This window comes from Equus asinus, chromosome 1 (genome assembly GCF_041296235.1).
Source record: "Equus asinus isolate D_3611 breed Donkey chromosome 1, EquAss-T2T_v2, whole genome shotgun sequence".
Lineage (NCBI taxonomy): Eukaryota > Metazoa > Chordata > Mammalia > Perissodactyla > Equidae > Equus > Equus asinus.
Window position 1 is genome coordinate 209017828 of NC_091790.1, and position 22625 is coordinate 209040452.

Consider the following 22625-nt stretch of genomic DNA (forward strand, 5'->3'; position numbering starts at 1 on the left):
AGGTTTACATTTAGGTTAAAAACTCTTAAGAACATTAAAAAATATATTCTGAAGTGGACTTCCCCTTGTGGCTTCGGAGGAGAAGCTTATCTGACTACCCTCCCACCAAAGGGCCAACATAGTTCAAAAAGTTGTCTAAGGGCTTCGAGAGGAGCCAAAGCAGCTGGGACTTGAAGGACAGGGACCCTGGGGGAAGGGAAAAAGCACAGAGATGTGTCCATCGCCCACCCCTCCTCCTGCTGTTGGCTGACTCTTGCCTCAGGGCATAGCGGCCATTTACAAGGCAGAAGCCTGGAGCCTATAACAGTCACCGGGCAGAGTGGACAACACGGGAAGATAAGGGCTTTCAAGGGAGCAGACGTGAGGAGCAATGATTCTGGAGGAAAGGAAAACACAGGGAAAAGAGTCCAAATTCCAGTAGGAGTTACCTACTAAGGTTTTCCTTTTTTTTATCCCCAAGGTGTTCAAGTGGTGGTTGAGAGGCTGGAATGAAGCAAGAAGCAGCAGCTGAGAAAGCAAAGCAGCTGGAAGAAATTTTAGCAACCTCATGTACTGAGTGACAAAAGTGGAAATTCTGGGTGTCAAGAGTAGAGGGACTTCCAGGCTTTCATTTGAAACCCCTGAAGAGCTAAGACCCAGGAACAAAGACAAACCAGAAACCAAGCAGCCTCCACAAAGCCTGAAACGCAGCCTCAAATCAACTCGATCCCTGGCCGGCTCAGGGTGGTCTGCCCATCGTGCCAGGAAAACTACATCCTCTCTGGAGTGAGACATCACCCAAAACCTCTGCAATTTAATTATTTGTAATTTCAATAAAAAATTACTGGTATGACAGAAATAGGACCAAATGACCCAACACAGCTAAAAAGAAAAAAAAAGCAGATAGTAGATATTCCAGATACTGCTATTTTAAGACATGGACTGTAAAATTACTCTGAGTAATACATTCAAGAAAATGGATGACGAGATGGAGAATTTTATTAGAGAATGTAATTGATTACAAAAATTAAATGAAAATTTGAAAACTTAGAAGGATCCCTGAAAATAAGAATTAAATAGTTGGGTCTAACATTAGATTAGACACAGTGAATGAGAGTATTATGGATTGGAAAACTGATTAGTAGAAAATGTCTAGATTAAAGTAGCGAGGAACAAAATAGTGGAAAAGATAGAAAACTAGCAGGAAATATAGGGAAATGGTGAGGACCTTGACCACATGTGAACAGGGGGTTTCAGAGGAGAGAGCATTAAGATAGAAGAGATGTTTGAGGAGATACTAGCCAACGAGTTTTTGAAACTGATAAAACACAATAACAGATTAAAGAAACTCCATTAACCCCAAGAAGGAGAAATACAAAGAAAACCACATTAATTTCCATGGCAGTGTAACTGCAGAAAACCAAAAATAAAGCAAAAAAAAATTCAAAGCCCACAGAGAAAAAGACGCGTTCCTTCAACAGAACGCCAATTGAGACCAGCAGCTGACTTCTCGAAAGTGAGGATGCCCGTCTTCAGTGCGATGTTTTCTACGGAGAACCCAACACTCCCCAAAATGTCCTCAACAACGGGGGCAAAACTAAGATGATTTCAGGCAATCAAAAACCAGGACAACTCATTCAGTAGGCCGTGCTGGAAGAAACACCAAAGGTTGATCTTCAGGCAGCAGGAAGATGATCCCAGATGGAAACACGAAAATACAGGAAGGACGAAGAGCACCAAGAAAGATAAATGTACGGGTAACTACATAAATGCTGCCTTTTAAAGCAACAACAATAATAATGAAATCTTGTGGTATTTATATGTAGAATTAAAATACGTAACAATAACACAAAAGGCATGAGGGGGTAAATGGAATTAAAATGTAAAGTCTTTCTATTGACTGGAAGTAGTAAAAACAGTAACTGGAGGTTAACTTCCATGAGACAAGCATGCATGCTGTAAATCTGGGGTGACAGCCATAAGAACAATATGTAACTAACCATGTAAAAGGGGAAAAGTAGAATAATAAAAATACTTGATCAATTAAAAAATAAACACAAAATGAGTGTAGAAGCAACAAAGAGCTGAGACAAGAGAAAGCAAACAGACAGAAGGTGGATTAGAGCTCCAAGTTGTGAGTAAGGAGTCTAAATGTGAGTGTACAAATACTTCATCTAAAAATAAAAATAGTTGGACTGGAAATAAAAAGCAAATACCAATTAAGTGGAACTTATAAGACACCCAAATTAAATATAAAACACAGAAGTTCAAAGTAACAGCATAGAAAACAATATATTTTGCAAACAGCAAATAAAGAAAGCTAAGACAACTACATGAACATCAGATAAAGTAGATTTTTAAGGCAAGGGGCATTACTGAGCACAGAGAGTTTAATAGGAAGATAAAACATTAAACTGTATGTCCCTAATAACATAACCTTAAAATATATAAAGTAAACAGAGAAAAAGAATAAAATGAGAGATAGACAAGTCCACAGCTATAGTTGAAGATTTTAACATGTGTCTCTCAGTAACTGACAGAACAAGTAGTTACAACAATCACTAAAGATTTGGAATATTTAAATAACATGATCAACAAACAATGTAAATGACAAATGAGGCATAACAAACAATAACTGCAGAGTTTACGTTGTTTTCACATGAAAAGGAAACTTTTACTGAAACAGACCACATTCTGGATCACAAAGCAAGTCTCAACAAGTTTCAGAGGGTTGAATTCATGCAGCTCCTCTCTGATCATCACACGTCAAGCCAGAAACGATCAACAAAGAGCTGAACTGGAAATTAAGCTGCATACTTCTATAGCCTACGAGTTACAAAGAGTCATAAGAAGAGCTTAGAAAAATTAGAACTAAATGATAATGGGAAACACACAGACATCTTAAAACTTGAAAGACAGAACTGAAGCAGGGCTGAGAGGTAAATCTGTAGATATAAATAAACGCAGTTTAAACAAAGAAAGACTGAACATGAATGTTCTAAGTATTTATCTTCAGAAGCTAGTAAAAGAACTCCAAATTAAAACCAGAGAAAGCAGCAGGAAAGAAATAAAGATTAGAGGGTGTCAGTAAATTAATAAATAAACATACAAGAGAGAAAACCAACAAAGTCGAAAGTTGGTTCTAGGAAAACACTGATAAAATTGATAAAACTTTATTCAGTAAGCTTCATCAAGATAAAAAGAAGGAAAAACTAATTGCCAATACCAGGAATGAAACAGGAGATATCAGTACAGCTCTTATATACATTAAAAATATAATAAGGGAACCTAGAAAATGTAGATGAAATGGATAGATTCCTTGAAAAATACAACTTATAACTAACATAAGAATAGAGAATCTGAATCATCATGTCTGTTTTTAAAAACTTGAACCTAAAAATAAGTCTTCCAGGACAATTCTCAGCCGAGACGACTTCACTGGTGAATTCTATGAACATTAAGGAGGAAACAGCACCTTATCTAACCCAAACTAGTCCAAAGAATAGGAAAGAGGGAACGCTTTCTTATTCACTTAGGGGCCAGTATAACTGTCATATCAAAGCCTAATTTTATAAGAAAGGAAAATTGTAGATTAAATTCATGGATGTAGATGCAAAAATCCTCAACAAAATATTAGAAAATTAAACCCAGCTATATAGTAAAAGAATAATATGTCACAACTAGGTGGGGTTAATTTGAGGAATGAAAGGTAGATTTAATATTAGAAAACCTATCTATGCAATTTTTCACACTAAATGAAAAAAATGATAAAAACCATCTGCTCACCTCAATATATGCAGAAAAATAGTGATAAAATTCAATACTTATTCATGATTAAAAACTCATAAAACTGGGAACTGAAAGGAACGTTCTTAATCTGGTAAAGTGCATCTTCAAAATATCTGCAGCCAAGGTCATGCTTATAGTGAAGTATTGAGAGCTCGCACCCCGAGCCCAGAAGTAAGAAAAGGTGTTTCCAGTCCCTTCTGTTCAACACTGTGCTTCACAAAAACATAAGCTGCACATAGAAGAATCCAAGTGAATTTACAGAATAATTGTAGAATTCATAAATAAATTCAGCAAGGTTGCTGAAGCAAGATTAATATACAGAGATAAATTCTTTTTCTAGAAACAATTAGAAGGGAGTTTTACAAAATATATACAATAGCACAAACAAATACCTAGGAATGATTATCAAAAGATGTGCGAGTCTTTTACTCAGAAAACCACAAATCATTATTGAAAGAAACTGAAAAAAACCTAAACAAATGGAAGTATACACTTTGATCACAGGTTAGATGATTCAAAATCATAAAGATCTCCAGTCCATCCAAGTGGATCTATAGACTCACTGTCATCAAAAATGAAATCCCAGTAGCATTTTATTTAATGGCAACTGACAAGCTGATTTTGAAAAATTCACATGTAAGCACAACTGGAAACTCTTCCTAACAAAGAAGAAGAGTCAACAGGCATACGCTGCTGGAAATCAAGACGTATTATAAAGGTACAGCAATGACAACAGCGTGAAAATGGACCAGTGATAGCAGAGAGCCAAATGGAACAGAACAGAGTGTCCAGTCCCAGGAGACACCATCGCACGGCCACCTCTGCAAAGCCGTGTGAAGGACAGTCTTCTCAGTGAGCGGTGCTGGATAAACTGGATACACGTCCTGAAGAAAACGAATGACCAGAAGCCCTGCCTCACGCCACACACAAAATTAAACTGCAGGTGGATCATAAACTTACATATGAAAAGTTAAAGTAATAAAATTTCTAGGTGATAATAAAGATGAGGATACCAAAGACTTCTTAAACAGGACTCGGGAAGAACTAACCATAACAAAGAAATGATAAGCGACGTCATTAAAATTAAGAGTTTTGTTGATCAAAAGACTCATTAAGGCTATGAAGTCAAACCACAGATGTGGAGATAAAATTTGTAACACCCATATCTGACAAAAGACTCCACTATATGACTCCTAAAAATGAGTTAAAGAAAAGAGAGGCAACAGAATAGAAAAATGAGCAAACACTTGAACTTGTACTTCAAACAAATGACTTCCACACATATGACCTCATTATCCAGCAGGGACATGCAAATTAAAGCCATGATTCCATGTTACTGTAGACCCAATGGGATGGCCAAATCTACAAATTGGCAATAACGAATGGTGGCAAGGATGCAGAGCAAATAGCAATGTCATTCACTGCTGGTAGGTGTGTGCAATGGTACAAACATTTTGGAAAATTAGTTGGCAGTATCTAGAGAGACTAAACCTATGCATAGCCTATGACTAGTGAATGTAATATAAATATGAAATAAACCAATATAAATGTGTAGACATGTAAAAACACACACATGTATATCTAAAGAAGTGTGTCCACATGTGCAAGAGACAATGCATAATGCAATATTCATAGCAGCATTATTTGCTACAGTTCCAACCTGAGAGTCACCTGTACATCCATGAACAGTCGACTGGATAAATAAACGCTGCTACATTCATACGGCAGTGAAAGAGAACAGGATAACTACACACAAGAACATCGATGAATCTCCCCACAAAATGCTGAATGAAAGAACCCAGAGACGAGGCAGAAGCCTCCTATGGTGACGGAAACCTGAACGATGCTATTTTCTGGGCAGCGGGGATTGTGGACAGTGGCTTCGGGGACGGCTTCTGGTGCTAACAGTGCCCTGTGTCTTGATCTGGACGTGGTGTCCACTTGAACACATACAACACTCACCCGCTTGAACATGTACTTCACTAATAAAGGTTTATTTTTCTGTATTTAATGCTGCTGCAGAGCCTCAGTGAATGAAGATATTAAATATAAAGTAAATTTCCTTGGGTCTCAGGAGCAAGCTGGAGCCGCAGAGGGCCGGTGCGTGGTGGGACCTGCTCAGGACCCCTGCCTGCCCTGCACTCCCATCCCTGCTGCTCTCTGGACACAGTTCCCCACGCCCAGGCTGCTGGGTTACTGCCGCTCCTCTCGCCGGCTGTGTTCATCCTGCAAACCACCTTCCCTTCCTCGTCTTTGTCCCCCTTCCCTCCTTCTCACCCCGAGAGCGGGTTTGGGATTCACCGTCACCACTCGGAGAAGAGCACACGTTCATCCCACACGCTCCATGTTTGTGGAGTGTCTTAGCTGCGTCCTTCATCACCCAGCACTCAATTTAAAGCTTCACTTCCAAGTATGGCTCTAGTAACGGATGATGGATGTAACTGAGAGTGTGGCTTCCAGACAAGCCGGGCAGAAATCTGCTCATTAACGACGGCTGGAAACGGACTTTTCAGAACATGCCAACTCCCAAGGTGAGGGGGTGTTGCACGCGGTCGTGAGTCAGGCTCTGCAGTCACCAGCGCACGGGCTGGAACGTGCGGCACCTCCCTGGGCCTCCTTTCTCTCACTGGTAAAACCGGGGCAGCAGCTCTCACCTGGTGGAGAAGTTGCAGGACTAATCTAGAAGCACCTGTAAAGTGCAGGCACGGCACGTGTTAGCAATTACTGCTGTTGTTGCTGCGCTTGTGGGTGCAGAGACACTGTGTCAGGTCCCTGGGTCACATACGCACTGGAGGATGGGCTGCGGCGACCGCCCAGAGACTCCCCACAGAACTAGGCTGTGTGTGTGGTAGCCAGGTCTGCCCTGCACTTTGGGACTCGGCCTAAGAAATAAGTCGCTCCATTTCTCTGTGTGTAAAATAAGAACATGGTCATTTACTGCTCTCTTGGCTTATGGGGTATTATGGGGAATAAATCTTCAGCGACTGCAAAGAATTCTGCTTCCTGGGCGTAATCACCAGGACAACGGAGTGTGTTATTTTTATAATATGGATGTTAGAATCGACTCACTGTCACGGCTCTCCAAGGAAGTGGCATCAGAGAAACAAGCACATCTGACAGATGCAGGCGGGAAGGGGACAGCATTTCGGTGGCCCAGGAAGAAGGCAGAGCCCAGAAGTGTACACTGGCTCTGGGCTCTGGGCTCTTCTCAGCAATTGTTACACACTGAACTGGTGGCAGAATGACATCCAGACACGTCCTTTTTACACTGTGTCACCAGTAGGTGACTGATGATGTCCACGTATAGAAGATTGTGTTTGATAGTCATGAAACCATTTGAGATTCTCTTAAAGGATCATGTCCGTATTTGCGATAACTCTCAAATGCCATTAGGCTGCCTAATTACAAATGTCACCAGCACAAATCTGAGAGAAGCTTCCGATGTCAAGAATACGGACGGTTCCACGTAGGAGCTCTTTAAAAAGAAGCTGACGTGCCCAAGCTACCCTGTGCCAGCTTACCTCCCTAGATGTTTATTATTTTTAACAATTTGAAGATTTAAAATATACAGTAAAAAGAGTATAGCAGAATAAATATTAATATTGTATCAGTGTTTCTTTAATGAACTAGAATATGACGTTTTTCGAAGTACGGCTCTGGATTAAAGGCACTGACTTAGTCTTTCTGAGAACCACAAAGCACTCGATACAGCTGAGGTCCCTGAAGGATGGAAAGAACGACTTAATCACCTTTGCTCGATCTCCCAGCTAGACTCTTCATCAGTTTTCACTCATTTATGTTACTTCCAAGTACGGCTCTCTTAATGAGTTGTTAAGTTCTGACGAGATTTTCACATATTGAGGTAGATGGGGTAACTATTCAAGTTCAAAAACGATTCAGCTTGAACTAGAAAGCCTGACTTATGGCCGATCAAACACACATTGTACATCTGTTTATCCATTAAAGTAAGGAATTTCTCTTGAGTTAAGGAATGCAGACTTCCCCTCCTACACCCTGTTGGTACTGTTGCTAACACCCTATCGGTAACGCCCAGATTGTTCGCTTTCCTGGCATCGTGGTCATGTTGACCTGCTAATTTGCAACTGAATACCTCTTTGAAAATGTATCTTGGGTATGTTTAATGTATCTTCTTTCTTCTAAAAAGATATAAGACTTTACTGAAACCCATGCTTCTGTGGAACGCCTTCTAAGGCCTTCCCAGGTTATAATCCCCGCTCTGGCTCATAATAAACTCACCCCAATTTTGATTTATAGGTTGGTTATGGATTATTTGTGTCGACAGTTCTAAAAGTACTGCACTTGTGATATCACTGATTTTATTTGAGTACTGGTCGACATTTGAACTATATTTTAGCCAAGAGAAATAAGATAGGTGGTAAGCAAAGCCCTGTTAAAATAAGTCAGATACGGTCCATTTTATTTAGTGCTAGTGATGCTTAAGACACGGATTTAACCCTAAAAATACTTACTAGCTTTTCCTAGACAGAAGCTTCTGCTCTGGGACCAAAGCCTCTATCCTCTAACTGACCAGCCACCTGCAGGATGTATGGAGTTGGTCACCGGAGAGACCTACCAGAGCTTCAGGTGGGGGTGCTCTACCCTCACTGCCAGGGGAAAAACAGGCAAAATTTAAAGAGCGCTTATCACATGCCATGTAGGTTCCATTAGCATCCACATTTTACAGATGCACAGAGAGACTGAGTACTTTGTCCAAGGTCACACAGCTCCTAAGAGACTGACCCAGGACTTGAACACAGGCAGCCAGGCTGCTTCCTTCACATTCTGGAACACATTACTGTGTCTCTCAACAGAAACCAATGGGCAAATGTAGGTGCTTCTGAGGGGCAAGGTCAAGATCATGCTGCTTCTGTGCTTTTGAGGCATTTGCGTGATGGCTGAGCACTTACTAAACGACAGTCACACTGAACTCCAAGCCGGGTCTTCCAGGGACCTACCTCTTTATATACGAAACGCAGGGTGTTTCAACAAGGACGTAAACGTCAGCACCACACTGTACTCTCGTACTCTCGCACTCTCGGGAGAGCATGACCAGGCTCGGGGCAGTGAGTCTCCCCGCTCCTCTGCGGGGCCTGACGGCTTACGCGGACCATCTCCCCGCCTCACTCTGTGGAACTGCTCGTTCCCATACTCACCTGAAGAGGCAGAGAATTATGCTTCCGGTCGTGAGGGAAATCAGAGAGACACTGTAGCCCAGGGTATAAACAGCCTTCACCAGAATATAGAACGTGATCTGCAAAGAAGGAAAAACGTGTCTGTGAGCCATTGGTGGCTAGCATCAGACAAAGGGACGGGTCCCAGATCCGACGGTGCCTTTCCCTTCACAGAGGCTCTCAGCCACGGATCGCCTAGACGCACGAGACAGCATCGCTTACAGTCCCTCCTCCATTCTGAACCAAAAGTTATGTTCCCCTCTTTAACCCACCTTTTCCCTTATAATTCATGGTGAATGACTTTGGATGGTGTCTGTAAAGCCAATCTGTCTGGAGGAAACAGGACCTGCCACCCTCAGGGAAAGTGAAGGAAGAAAGGAGGGAAGGAAGGAGGGAGGGAAGGAGGGAGGGAAGGAGGGAGGGAAGGACAGAGGGAGGAAGGAAGGGGCGAGAGAGACAGGGAGCGAAGGAAAGGTTGGACCATGTACAAAGGAGGCTCTGATCTCCATCCCAAAGGGGTTGGAACGGGCTCAGCCCTCCAGGGTGGGGAACAAGCTGTGTGGACACAGGGTCTGAGTAAACCAAAAACCACATGCCTTTACAGGCACACGGAAGACACTCAAACAAAGGGACTCTGCTAACCCAGACCCGGTGGCTGCACTGCAGTATCTTGTAATTGTAGTTTCCTTGACACTTCTGGGTGTAGCAGGCTACACGGCTTGATACTTTTAAACTCCATGAAATCATCAGGAGAGGGGGGATTAATGATAATCATTGTGACATTAGCGCTGGGAGCCCTATTACAACAAGGAACCTACACAGAAGGAATGGGGCCTCCAGGGACGACTTCAGTGTTAGTCACGGCAGGCCAGCAACACCTCTAAGGAAGTGTAATCACTCATGATAACTCTGGGGTACTGCATGGTTTGCATCTTTCTTATGAAACTGGAGCAGGGAGGGGGTGACTCGAAGACGTCGCCAGCTTCTCTGTCTCATCACTGTCCTGATGCTGCCACAGAGGGGCGATTCCCCAGAGAGGGCTGCAGACGACCCAGGACCACAGTCCTGAGGCTACACCCAGAGGGGCAATTCCCCAGAGACAGCCCCAAACGCCTCAGGACCACTGTCCCGATGCTGCACCCAGAGGGGCGCTTCCCGTGAGAGGGCCCTGGAAGCCTCAGGGATGGGTTGATTTTGTAAATAAGTCCTGATCTCGCTGGGTTTTACATTGCACTGGGCACCGGGAGGAGTGTGGATGTAGGAGACGGTCCTCACGGCTGCTGATTTCTAAAGGCAGCTTGGTCCAAACTCCTCTAGAGAAGGGTTGTGTTTACTGTGAGCGTCCGACAGTCACCAGGAGCCGAGGCCTGGTGAGCAGAGTGGGCCAACTCAGGGTCCAGGTTGGGGTTGGAGAGGCAGCCCCACCGACAACAGGTCTGCTGGCAGGCTGTCCTCTTGGGCCCCGCTCCTGCAGCTCCACGGGGCTGTCAGAGGTGCGTGGTGAAGTGGGTAGCCTCTGCTCCCGGCAGGGCAGGTCCGTGGGCCCCTGCAGGCTCATCTGCATGGCACCCATTACCCACCCTACCTTGTTCTTTCCAATCAAAGTGCCACATTTCCAGGAAAGTTTTCTCTCTACTTAATACCACTTTGTCTTGAAGGCTTGGTAGTGGACTAGTAATACATTTTAGAAATAAAGTCTGGGAAAAAATGAGTCTCTAGTTAATATTTAATGAGAAAACTGAATTAATTAGTACAGCCTCTGTTAGTTCTGATAGTTCAAACAATCAAGGTTAGCCTGAAGTTTGATCTGGCAAACTAATGTATTAATAAATTTTAGACGAGACTTTTTTCTGTGTTAAACCTCAATAGGTCGACCAAGGCCCCATTATAAATTTCAAGGAGTCTGAACCTGGGCTGCCCAATACGCCTCTCGCCCAATGTGGTTCTTTAAGTTTAATTTAATTAAAATTAATTAAAATTAAAATTTAAACTCATTTAAATCCAGCAGGAAATCCAGCAGTTATTCAGCTGGACTGGTCACAATTCACGCACTCACGTGTGGCCAGTGGCTGCCACACTGGACAAAGCAGATAGAGAACGTGTCCATCCTCGTGGAAAGTTCCACTAGTACTGGAGACCAGACTCAACCGTCATCATGTAACTGACACTCGTGCACTTGAATCCCACATCTCGGAAGACGGAGCAGATGCTCTGGTCCCTGTGGAAGCCGCTGCCTTCTTGCACAGCTCCAGGGCTTGCGCTCACGTGAGCCTCTGGTGTGTGGAGTGGTGGTGTGTGGAAGAGCAGGAAATGCGATGGGGAGTCACAGCCGGGACCTCACAGCCTGGAGAGGTCAGGTGGAGTCTTCCTCTTCACGCATCGAGCACACAGGTTCACAACGACACTGATGTTCCCCCGACAGCAGAGCTCGGCCTGTGGGAGGACGACACCCTCGTGGATAGAGCCTTGCTCATCTCAGCACCCGCAGTTTCGACCTTTCTTTCAATAGAAAACTCTCAGCTCAATATGGATGTTTTAAGTCTCAAGAGTGTACAGAGCTCAGTTGCTCATGAGATTCTGAAAATGCCTCGATTCCCAGCAGAGAAAAGGAGCGCAATCAAGCAGGAAACGCGGGCTCGGAGGGAGAGGGCGCGAGGAGATGCAGCGACCCCGGAAGCCTCAGGCAGGCAGGTCAGCTCCAGCGCTGGCTTGGAAAGAAGCGCTGGCGAGCCCTGGGCATTCTGTCGAGGCCTGGGAGGAGGCAAAGAGAGTCTCACAGACTCGACGCTCACGTTCCGCTTGCTGAACACAGGGAAGCGCTTCACCCACGTCGTCGAGTGCTGTTTGTGGCCCAGCAGAGCAGTGTCCAGCACCTGGTGTGAGCAGACCCTTCGGGAGCTGCCCACCCTCACTGCAGACCCTCCCTTTCAAGAGCCCAGGGGAGGGTGCCTCGGGCTAACTCCCAAGGCCTGGCCCCTTCGTCCCCAGGACTGAGCTGCAAAGCCAAAAACACGGAATGATCAATTGTTTACTGAAAACCTGAGCCCTCCTGGCACCTGACACCAGATACCAGGATGGCTCTCCCTTCCCTTCCTGGAGGTCAGCTATGTGAAATCACTGAGCTTCTCTCAACAACACGAGCGAGTGACTCGCTGAGGTAGGGGTGGGACCCAGGCCCTGTGATCTTCCTAAGACCGTCCTGTCAACAGACATGACCAACTTCCAATCAGAAGCAAGGATGTTTCAGTCTAGGAGGGAAGTGTTTCCACACGGAGACCTCTGCGTTCCACGGTGTGTGTGGTCTCTCCTTCTCTTGATGAATTCTTGGGGCGAGTTGGGTCTTAATTAGTGAAGATGGCAGATGCTCTGAAGGGGTCACAGCCGAGCTGTGTGAAGGCAGCAGCCAAGGCTGCCACTTCCTTCTAGGAGGCGACTTCCTGCCAAGGCCTTACACGTTGGTCCCTGTGGAATTTCCTCAAGTTTCTAGCTTTCAGACTGCAGTGCCCTACAGCTTAGTTTCAGGAAGAAAGTAGATGACATGCTAGGGTTCCAAAAATGTCCTCGAAAACCGTAATTTTAGGTTTTGTCCTTTTTCTATTTTCTCTCCTGGTTGAGGGATTACAAACAGGACCGGGGGATTCTGAGCAGCTTTCCATCATTGCATCTGGTGATGAGAGTCCAGGTTAAACAGCTGGAAAATGCAGTATTTCAAACCTCCCCAAAGCCTAGAAAACAACACAAGGACAACACATACCTGCTAACAGACACCAAAACCAAAGCCACGTTGAGTAAGTCGTGGGGAAGGTGCCAGGGCAGCAGTCCGAGCGGCCGGATCGCTGTGGTCGGTGTGCTCCCACACAGGACGTGCTGCTGTTGCCCACTCTGATCAGGCAGTTCACTCTGCACGTGGACCTCGTATCACTCCCGTCACCCTATCCGTGGGCTGCTTGCTGCCCAGAGTTTGCTGCCCCTGGTTCTTAGTGCCCCCCATTTCATTATTGCTTTAAACATCTGCTAGGTTCCCCCTTTTTCTTGCTCACATTCTTTCTTGATTCTTAGTTCTTCCTTCTGATTAATTTTTTTCTGAAGCACCTTCTTCAGGCATTTTTAACGAGGGTCTGCTGTTTGTGGATCCTGTCTGCTTTTGTTTGTCTGGAAACGTCTCCTCTTTCATTTCTGAGTGGAGGTCCAGCTGGCGCCCCATTCCGAGTGGACGGGAACTTGTGGGGCGCCAGCTGCCCTGCTGCTCCTGTTCCTGCATGGGCACCCGTCCTTCGCGCTGAATGTCGAAGGCCTTCAGCTCTGGCATTTTCGTTTCACCAGTTGCCTGGCTGTGGATCTCTTTTTATTCACTGTATTTGGGATGGCCAGGCTCTCTGCATCTGAGGATGCAGATTGTGAAGAAAATTGTGAAGACTCTCGGCCATCACCCTTCCGTGTTCCGCTGAGACCGGGACCGGATTTGTGCTGGACCTGACACCCTGGTCCTCCGAGCCCTTTCTGCCGTCTGCCCCTCTCCTGCTCTGCGCTGCATCTGCAGGTTCTATCTACCCTCCCATTCCAGAACTCTCTTTTCGTCTGTGTCTGATTGGCTGTTGGATACATCTGCTTGATTTTCTTTTTGTTCCCAGATACAGTCCTTTTTAAGAGTATCTTGTTTCTGGTTCATATTTTCAACATCCTCTTTTTTAAAAAAACATTTTAAATGAACGTATTTGCATTCTGTGCCTGATGACTCCATTACCTGAGTTTTCGAGGACGTGATTTCACTGTCTGTCACTGGCTGACCTTGGTTTACAGTGGCTTCTTTCTCCACGTAGTCTGTCCACTTGGAACGTGAGCTCCTCTCTGGAGTTGGTCAGTGGGGGTCTGTGAGGCCCGGGGAGACGCCTCCTTCCAGGGGAAGCTGTGTTTGCTTCTGCCAGGGGCCCTCGAGGCCACCACTCCAGGAGCGCTTTGCGTGAAGGTCTGAGCTCAGAGTTCCTGTACCATGCAGGTGACGTAGACAGAAAAACCCGACTCACAGGTGGGCCTCACGGTGACAGACTCTCAGGAGAGATTTAAAATCATCCCCAAGGAATGCGCAGGTGGATAAAGAAAACTTTCCCTGTCACCTCCATGGTCAGATACTTGGTCTAGCTCTTGCCTCCACCTCATCTGCTCCGTGAGGCTGCTCATCCTCGCTCCTCATTAATGAGCCAGCAGATGCCCCGGGAACCAGACACCCCCGCTGCCTGGCACCTGTTTCTCAGCTCTGTTCTGAGATTTTCTCTTTTTCTTCAAATCTCAGCTATGCATTTCAAAGCATCATTGTTATACCTCATTTATCGTTTTCGGGTGATTTGTAGAAGGAGTTTTTTACCCCCAGTTTCTTACGTAAGATTCTTATTTCTTGCTGAGCATGTTTGCTATCACTGGCTAATTAAATTCATCCTGTTCAACACATTCACTGAACACTTACTTGGACCCAGACACTTTGTGGTGCCTTGGGAAACAGGGAGACGGAGAGCAGAGTCCCACCCACGAGGGACTCAGACATGCGTTCACCATGGGAACGTGTTTTGGGGACTGACTGTCCCAGGAAATGACACGTGAGCTAGAAATGGGGACAGGTGTGAGTTTAAATTCCTTGTTTCTGTGTTCACTAAGAAGAAAGAACACCCGAATTTCAGCTTGTGTCAGTTCACTTACAGCTGGTCTGAGCTTTACACATCCCTGGTTTTCAATCATTTAGGAAGCCTTAATTTTGTTACGGGCAAATTGCCTTGCTAAGGCCTCGGGGAAGCAGAGCAGACCCAGAGCGAGTTAGAAACCTGGAGTCAAAGGCAGCGTTGGGAAGGTGTAATCAGAACAGACCACAAAACAGCCATGAGCAACGCCCGGAACGAAGGCAAGGGAGACCAGCTAACGGCCACAGACCCATGCGTGGTGCTTCGCCGACAGGAAACTTTTCTCAAAGCCACTTTTTGAGAGAATGAGGCAAATCACAAGAAACAATGAGGGCTTTCTGCAGAAGGCGGAAGATGAATGACTTTTAGGGTTTTTCTGGGTGGCATCCAATCTCTGTACTACCATCTACATGGACAGAACTGCAGAATAAGAATTAATGTTTAGAACCTGGTCCCTGGGGAGCTGAGCACGGTTATATCAGAAATGGCTGAACCAGCTAAGCAGCTTCAAGAACTGCACGGAGGGTCCACGTAGTGCCCCGTCTGCAGACTCCAGAGTTGTCCCCGGCTCTGCCTCCACCCGGCCTCCTTCCCTGGGGTCCCCCGTTAGACCCGTGGCCTCAGGCCCCTCAGAGCGTGCCTGTCCCCATCTGGGGCTGGCAGAGTGAGGCTTTGGTTCTGAGGTCTCCGTGGTCCCTGCCCGATCTTTGCCGTGAGCACTGCATTTTATTCTTCATGATTCCAGCTGCTCCTAGAGGTCAGAACCACATTCACACACAGCTTGGACCCGAGGCCCAGGCCTCCTCCTTGTCCACAAGGGCAGTTCAGCCAATGAGAAGCAACCTTAAATATTAGGAAGACTGTTCACAAGAGAATAGATGGAAGTGTTTTCCCTTTAACTTCAGATCCGGATAAGGCAAATGAAGAGAGTGCTACGGGCCCCCACATCTTTGCCAGGTGGGAATTCACTATGTGTGCAGCAGGATCATTAGACACTTGTGGGATGAATGAATGATTGCACAGGCAGCAATAAAACACACGTAGACAGAACAGACACAAATAACCAGAGACACAAAGTCCTACATCTTTAAAGCTCACGGAATACGAGACGCGTGATTGTAAAACTGAAGAGAGCAGTGCAAGTAACGAATGCCCAACTTATTTCCTAAGTAAACTCTTAAAGTATAAAAATAAAACTAGAAAACCAGTAAATTTGTTTGAAAAATTTAAAAAATGGGAACATTTCAAACCAAGTTATAAACAGAGTTGTAATTACAGCCTTCAATGCCTTTGTTAATAAATAAGAAAATAAAGCATTCAACTAAAGAAGCTGGAAAAATAATAAAACAAGCCAAGTAAAGCAAGAAGGAAATAATAATGATAAAAGCACAAAAAAGAAGGAGCCAGAAGGTCAGGCCTTTCTGGCAGACACTCCACAAGACGCGGGCTCTCGATTTTTATTTATTGATGCAGATACAAAATGCCCAGAATGGTGCTGGTGTGCAGTGCCTGCTCCACAGGGAGCTGCCGAGGTGAGCGAGTGAGAGCGGCTCAGCGACCGCACTGTACAGGCCAGTATAATGGACACACATACGAAATACCAAAAGAAGGAAAATAACAAGAAACGAACGTCTAGACTGTGTTTCATTCACATTCGCGTTCTAATTAGAAAAAGTGCTCTGCGTAACTCCATGCTCACAGTCAAACCGTAAGTAAATGGGTAATATTCTGAGAGTAAAAACTACCACAACAGATGTAAGGAAAGCTGAAAATAGCAATAACCTGGGAAAACATTTATTAGAAAATTGATGAAGTATAATCTGTAAAAACAGCTCTGAGATCAAGCTGTTTTAACATGTGAGTTCTTTCATCTTTTTTTTTCCCTGAGGAAGACTGTCCGTGGGCTAACATCTGTGCCAGTCTTCCTCTACTTTATATGTGGGATGCTGCCACAGCACGGTTTGATGAGCGGTGTAGGTCCTCACCTGGGATCTGAACCCGCGAAACCAGGGCTGCCAAAGCAGAGTGCATGAAGTTAACCACCACACCACAAGGCCAGCCCCCTCATCTTCTAAGGAACAAATTATTCCTGGGATATAAAAGTTGTTCCAGAATGTAATAACAAATAAAAGAAAAGTATAGCATTTTACTTATGAAACTGGCATGTCTGATATCAAAACCAGACAATATACTAAAACAAACAATAAACAAAAAATTATAGACTAATTTCACTTATAAATACAGAAGGAAAAATCTCAAATAAAATATTTAGGATAAAATAAAGTTAATTTAGAAGCATGTTAAAAACCTCCACACACCTCGACCAAGTAGATTTTCCCAGGTATTCAAAGAAAATACAGCATTATGATTAATACAATATATTACATCCATATGTCAATTAAAAAGTACTTATCTCAATAGACATTCATTAATCCTTGTTATTTTTAATTAAACAGAATGACAGTTTCTTAGGACTCACTAGTCAGGACGATTAACCCTGGGCTCAGGGAGCACCACGCGTAATGATGAAATGCCAGGTCACACTCTAAGCATTTTTTGGGTTGTGGAGCCGTTGTTGGACTATCTGAGGAAAGCCGTGGAAACTTTCCTCAGAAAAAAATGCCTGTGTGCACAAGAGACAATTCTGCATATAATTTCAGGGGCCGAAGGACCTGGAATCCCACGGGGAGAGCTTTGCTCAAAGCTTCTCCCTCATCAGCAATGCCCACTGCTGCTTCCACCACTAAACGACTTTCAAATTTAACCAACAAAATAGAACACGGAAAAGAGAAATTTTTTCCACATGGGCAAGAAGAAGCAGAACTGTTACTTGTGCACTGGGTGCGCAAACCCAGAAGAGAAGGCAACGGGAATCTTCAATGAAACCGCGACGAAGGTGTGATCAGGGCTCACTCAAAATCACCCCACAAATGGTGAACTATGCATGAGCGTGCCTTTTTAGGAAAGTCATTTGACAGTATAATCAAGAACATTAAAAATATTCATACCTTTGACCAGGAATTTGAGATCTGTGCATGTTTGTTTATTAATTAAAATAACAGGATACTGGAAACAACCTCAATTGCGAATGATTGAGTCCTGGCTCAGCTTTGCTGCTCACTCAGCATGGATTCACACCTTCTCCACTGTTCTCTAGAGCCCCCTTCCCCTCCTCTTCACTCTGAGCAAAGAACCTCGACTCCTACTTCACCCCCACAATTGGGACCACCACGTAGAAAGCCCCAGACCTCTTTCCCTCCCTGTTCCCTCTGCCTGGCTCTGGGCCCACCTCCCCGCTCCATCTGAGATCAGCTCAGGATCCCATCTTGGACGAATTGCCCTGGGGATGCCGCCCCTCCTGCCCCACCTGTCTCCCCATCTCTCAGCCCAGAACAGACACACCCTCCACATCTCAGCTTCCTCCCCTTCCTTTTACTGCCCTGCCTTCTGTGGGCGCTGCCCCCTGCTCAGTGAGGTCCGCCTGTGTCTGGGTAGACCTCCATCCGCTGGCCCTCTCTGGCTCCCCAGCATCGTCGTCCTCTCTTGGTGTCTTTTCTTCTCCCCAGAAGGTCCGGTTTCCAGCTCGGCGCTGCTCTTCTCCCTCCCGCGTCCTCCCTGCAGATCTCAGCCAGCCCCTGGGTTTTAGCCTTTGTGAACACTGCTTATCAGAGACCAGAAGCTCCAGTCCTGACTTCTCTGGCACCTCCAGGCATTCGGTCCCTTGGCCTTCCAGAACTCTCTACCTACATGTTTCTAGGCACCTCGACTCAGCATGCATGAAACCTGGCGCATAAAGCCGCCCCTTTCTCTGAGCACTTGGCCCTGAAATCTGAGCCTCCGGCACCACACCCCTCCTGATGCCCTCACATACCAGATGTCACCACATGGAAATCTCGGGGTCACTCCGGGTGCCCTCTCACAAGCGTTTGAGCAGCCGGCAGACCCCACCACACTGAGGAGGGACAGTCTCCCCCCCACCCGTGAAGCACGCCATCTGCGCTCTCTGAGCCACTGGGGCCGGTTGGTCCTGCTTTCTGCAGAGTGGCCTCAGGGCCGCAGTTTTCAAGCCTGGCTGCGGTCAGAGCTGCCTGGTGCTGGACGCCACCTGCAGAGACTGGCTTTCTGCCTCGGTGGGCCCAGGCTCGGGCCAGCTCCCAAGGGACTTCCACGTGCACCCGAGATAGGGAATGATGTTGCCATAAGTGCTTCTCCCAGTGTGGCCCCTGGACCAGCAGGAACACATCACCTGGGAACTTGCTAGAAATGCAGACTCCTAGGCCCTCACAGCCCTGCCTCAGGGTGGGGCTGGCAGCCCCAAGGGGGAGTCTGGTGCCGCTCAAGTTCCAGAGCCGCTGGTCTACACTGCAGATGGGGATGCAGTGCAGCTGTGACTCCTGTCCCGCTTGAGGCCTTCCACAGCGGCCCCTCACTGACTCTGTAACGAGGCACCACTGGCTCCCGCCTCCCTCCTGCCAGCTCCTCACACTCCGTCCCCATGACGACCTCCTCGCTCTCTCATCTCTGGTGACACTTGGGGACTTCGAATGTCTATCTTAATCTTCTCCCCTCCCCTCAGCAGTTACTATCAGGGGTGCCTCCCTGAGGAAGCTGCCCTCCCAGGTCTGCCCTGCACTCGCTAGCCTACGTCGAGGGGACTGAAGCTCTGTGAGAGCCGGCACACGCCCCGTTCCTGGCCAGGCCCCAGCCCAGCCCTGGGAGCTGAGGTGGCAGAGCTTCACAGCTTCCAGATCTCTCAGGGCTGTGTGGCATGATCTTCAAACCGAGATGAAACGGGGGCTGGGGTGCATGTGTCCACCAGCAAAACAGGAGCCAAGGTTTAAGGGCAGTCAACAAATAGACAGCACAGCCACGGTGTTGGGAATATCTAGGTTGGGGCCGGCGGCCGAGCCGTCTCAGTCCTTTCTCTGTACCGCGGGAGTGATGACAGCAGGGCGCCTTTTCCTTCATCCCCAACAGGGACGCGTGACCGCACAAGGCCCTGATCTTGAGCTTCCCTTGAGATGTAAGAGGAGCGTCTGGGGACTATGTCGGGGAGCAGAGGACACCCGTTAGGAGCAGCAGACAGTGTGAAGCGACCAAAACCCACTGAGCTCCCGCCGCAGGAGCCAGGAGCCTGCTGGTTCTCAAGGCGGCTGCTGTCTGCCCGCCTCCGGCCTCAGGCTGGGCTCTTCCAGAGGATGGCTGACCACTGACCGCTGACCGCTGACCGCTGTCTGGGGGCTGCTGTCTGGAGATGGCCACCTGCTGTTCTCCAGCAGGAGGTGAGAAGGGGCGTGTGCACTTTAGCCTGTGGACGAAACGCTGTTGTTCCGAGTAAACAACCTCTGAATGATCACAGCCCTGTCGTCCAGAAACAAGGGGAGACCCAGGCCCCAGCCAGCAGCTGACGGCCGCATGTGCCAGCCAGAGGCGTCACGGACCTTGTTCCTCAACAGTGAGTGGATGTGGTGGGTTCCCTGCTCCTACTGTGAGTCTCCACCATGGGCGCATCCTGGCTGCAGGTGCAATCCCGCGACAGAGCAGCCCTCCTGCCCTGATGCAGAGCACCGACAGGAGCTGGGGACCCGCTTGGCCTGGCCTCGGTCTCCCCACAAGTGACGTGACTGAGTCCAGGCTGGACGTACCACGGTGCTGATGAAGGTCAGGACTCGGTCCCTTGCTCTCGCCCCTGTGAGAGCTGGGATGCATCTCTATGCCGAGAGATCTCAGGGGAAGAGGACCTGGACATCCGAGGCTCCAGTAACCTGTGATTCATTCTTTATCCAAAATAAGCCTTCACTTTTATATTCAATTTTGTATTTTTGATATTGCATTCTTTTTCTTAGCAAGTCCTCAAACTGCTTCAGCTTTGGGCCCCACAGGAGGATACCTGGGTGGCACAGCTTTGCTTAGGATAGGAGTGAAAGCCGGGAGGGAGGGCTGGCAGCGGAGGCCTTTGCTCCCGAGCAGCCCACAGTCAGGAAGGTAACTGAGTCAGGGCTGACTTCTTACAGAAAGGCTGTACATCCTAATTGGTACCGAGTGTCCTTCGGGGGGATGCCCCATGGAGCAGGGACGGGGCTGGCCCTGCAGGCAGGGTGACCCAGTGGCTGCAATTCCACACGCCTGGCAGGAGCCCCCCGGTGACCCGGGTCCCTGAAGACCAGGCATCACAGGAGCCTTGTCACCGCACGTTGACCAGGCGAGATGCTCTCAAGGCCACATGTCACAATCACAATTTTGGGACTCTGATCTACTTGTAAAAGCACTTCAGGGGGGCTGGCCCCGTGGTCGAGTGGTTAAGTTTGCGCGCTTCACTGCAGGCAGCCCAGGGTTTTGTTGGTTTGAATCCTGGGCGCAGACATGGCACTGCTCATATAAACCACGCTGAGGCAGCATCCCACATGCCACAACTAGAAGGACCCACAACGAAGAAGATACAACTATGTACCGGGGGGCTTTGGGGAGAAAAAGGAAAAAATAAAATCTTTGAAAAAAAAGAAAAAGCACTTCAGAGAACATGCTCATCGTCACAGAACCAGGAGTCAGGCCAACAGCTGAGGAATGCTTCTGAGTGCCGCGTGGCCTGAGCCGCGTGTGCTGGGTAGTCTGAGTCGCTCCTGAGTCGGGCAGGCAGGCTCCACGCTAGGCTTCAGCTGGAGTCCTGCCGTTTGGCGGCCAGCACCCCAGGAAGAGGCCTGTCGCTCGGGCTGCGGCTCATCTGGACAGTGTGTTCGACGGAGGTGTCTGAGCCCCTCCCAGTGAACCTTTCCCATTACACGTCTGCCCTGGAGTGACGCGGCAGAGCGCCCTCCTCGCGGGACAGGCGGCCTGGCCAGTGTTTTGCAAACAGTGAGTCATAACTAGGGCGACAAACCCTCCCACTCGCCCAGGCCAGGCCTGGTTTATGTCTGTGGTCCTGCAGAAATTGTTAACAGCTCCCCGTTTCTCTCTTGAGAGGCCAGGTTGGGCTGGTAGGGTATACAGTCTCCTATTTATAACCCGCTAGTGGGTTATGCAATCAGTTCAGTGTAACTACCAACGTTTAAAGAAGGGTAGCATAGAAAAACGTGGATTTGTGAACGTCTGTGTTGAGTCACGGTGAAACGTATTTCTAACTGTGGATTTTAATCAAAAAGTTGAAGCCCCTTGGCTGGACCAGAGATCCCTGACTCAGCCCAGTGCCGTCTCAGAAGCTTTGATAAAAGCCCCATCCGCCTTCACCTTGCCTGGAGCAGATGTGCCGACTCGGGAGACGGACCCTCTTCTGAACCTGTGTGGGCTTCATCACGGGCCTCATCGTCTGGGAAACAAAGATTTCCCCAGCGGCCGCTTCATGTGATTAACCCATCAATGGATGGACAGCACTTTGCACCGTGCTGTGGGGACCAAAAGGAAAACACTGTCGATCCCAGGAGAGCGTGGTTGCAGGATGGGTCCCACCTGAATGAGAAGGCACTGCCCCAGTCCTGGGAGCCCGCGAAGGCCTGTTAGGTGGACAGGACAGCACACACCAAGAATGCACGAGTCAGTGCTCACCTGTGTGTCTGACTCAGAATTCAGCTGCAGGGGCAGGAGCGCAGGTGGAGGCAGGTGGCAGAACCATGGGAGTACTTAGTGGGTGAGGGAGAAAAGAGACGGGCCAGGGGGCTGGGAGGCGATGGGCCGGGACGTGGGGAAGCCTGGGGGAACCCTGGTCAGGCTGGGCAGGGACGTCTGGGCGCTACCGACTGTGTCAACACTGAGCGACCCTCCCCTCGCCTCTCCCTGCTCTGAGTCCTCCCGGCGCACGGTCACAGTCCTGTTTCCCTACCAGGTCTTCCTCGGAGAAGGTGCTGGGTCAGGCACTCACATGCCCCATTTCCTTATGCGGCAGCGGGCGGAGGGCCTAGCGGGGCGCTGTCTGCTTTGTGCTGCACAACACCCTGGCGTGTGCTGGCCAGTCCAGGGCCTTGGTCTGGCAGCTTCCAGCAGGGCTGTGGCTGGATTTCGGGAG

General features: G+C 47.7%; 1 protein-coding gene across 1 annotated transcript in view; it reads right to left on the minus strand.

Annotated features, from left to right (window-relative positions):
• VIPR2 (vasoactive intestinal peptide receptor 2) overlaps positions 1-22625 on the minus strand; it is a 71459-nt gene that overhangs the window by 16735 nt on the left and 32099 nt on the right. Inside the window, exon 5 of the mRNA XM_044765648.2 lies at positions 8943-9040. Coding sequence (XP_044621583.2) covers positions 8943-9040 — 98 coding nt within the window. The remainder of the gene's footprint in view (positions 1-8942; positions 9041-22625) is intronic.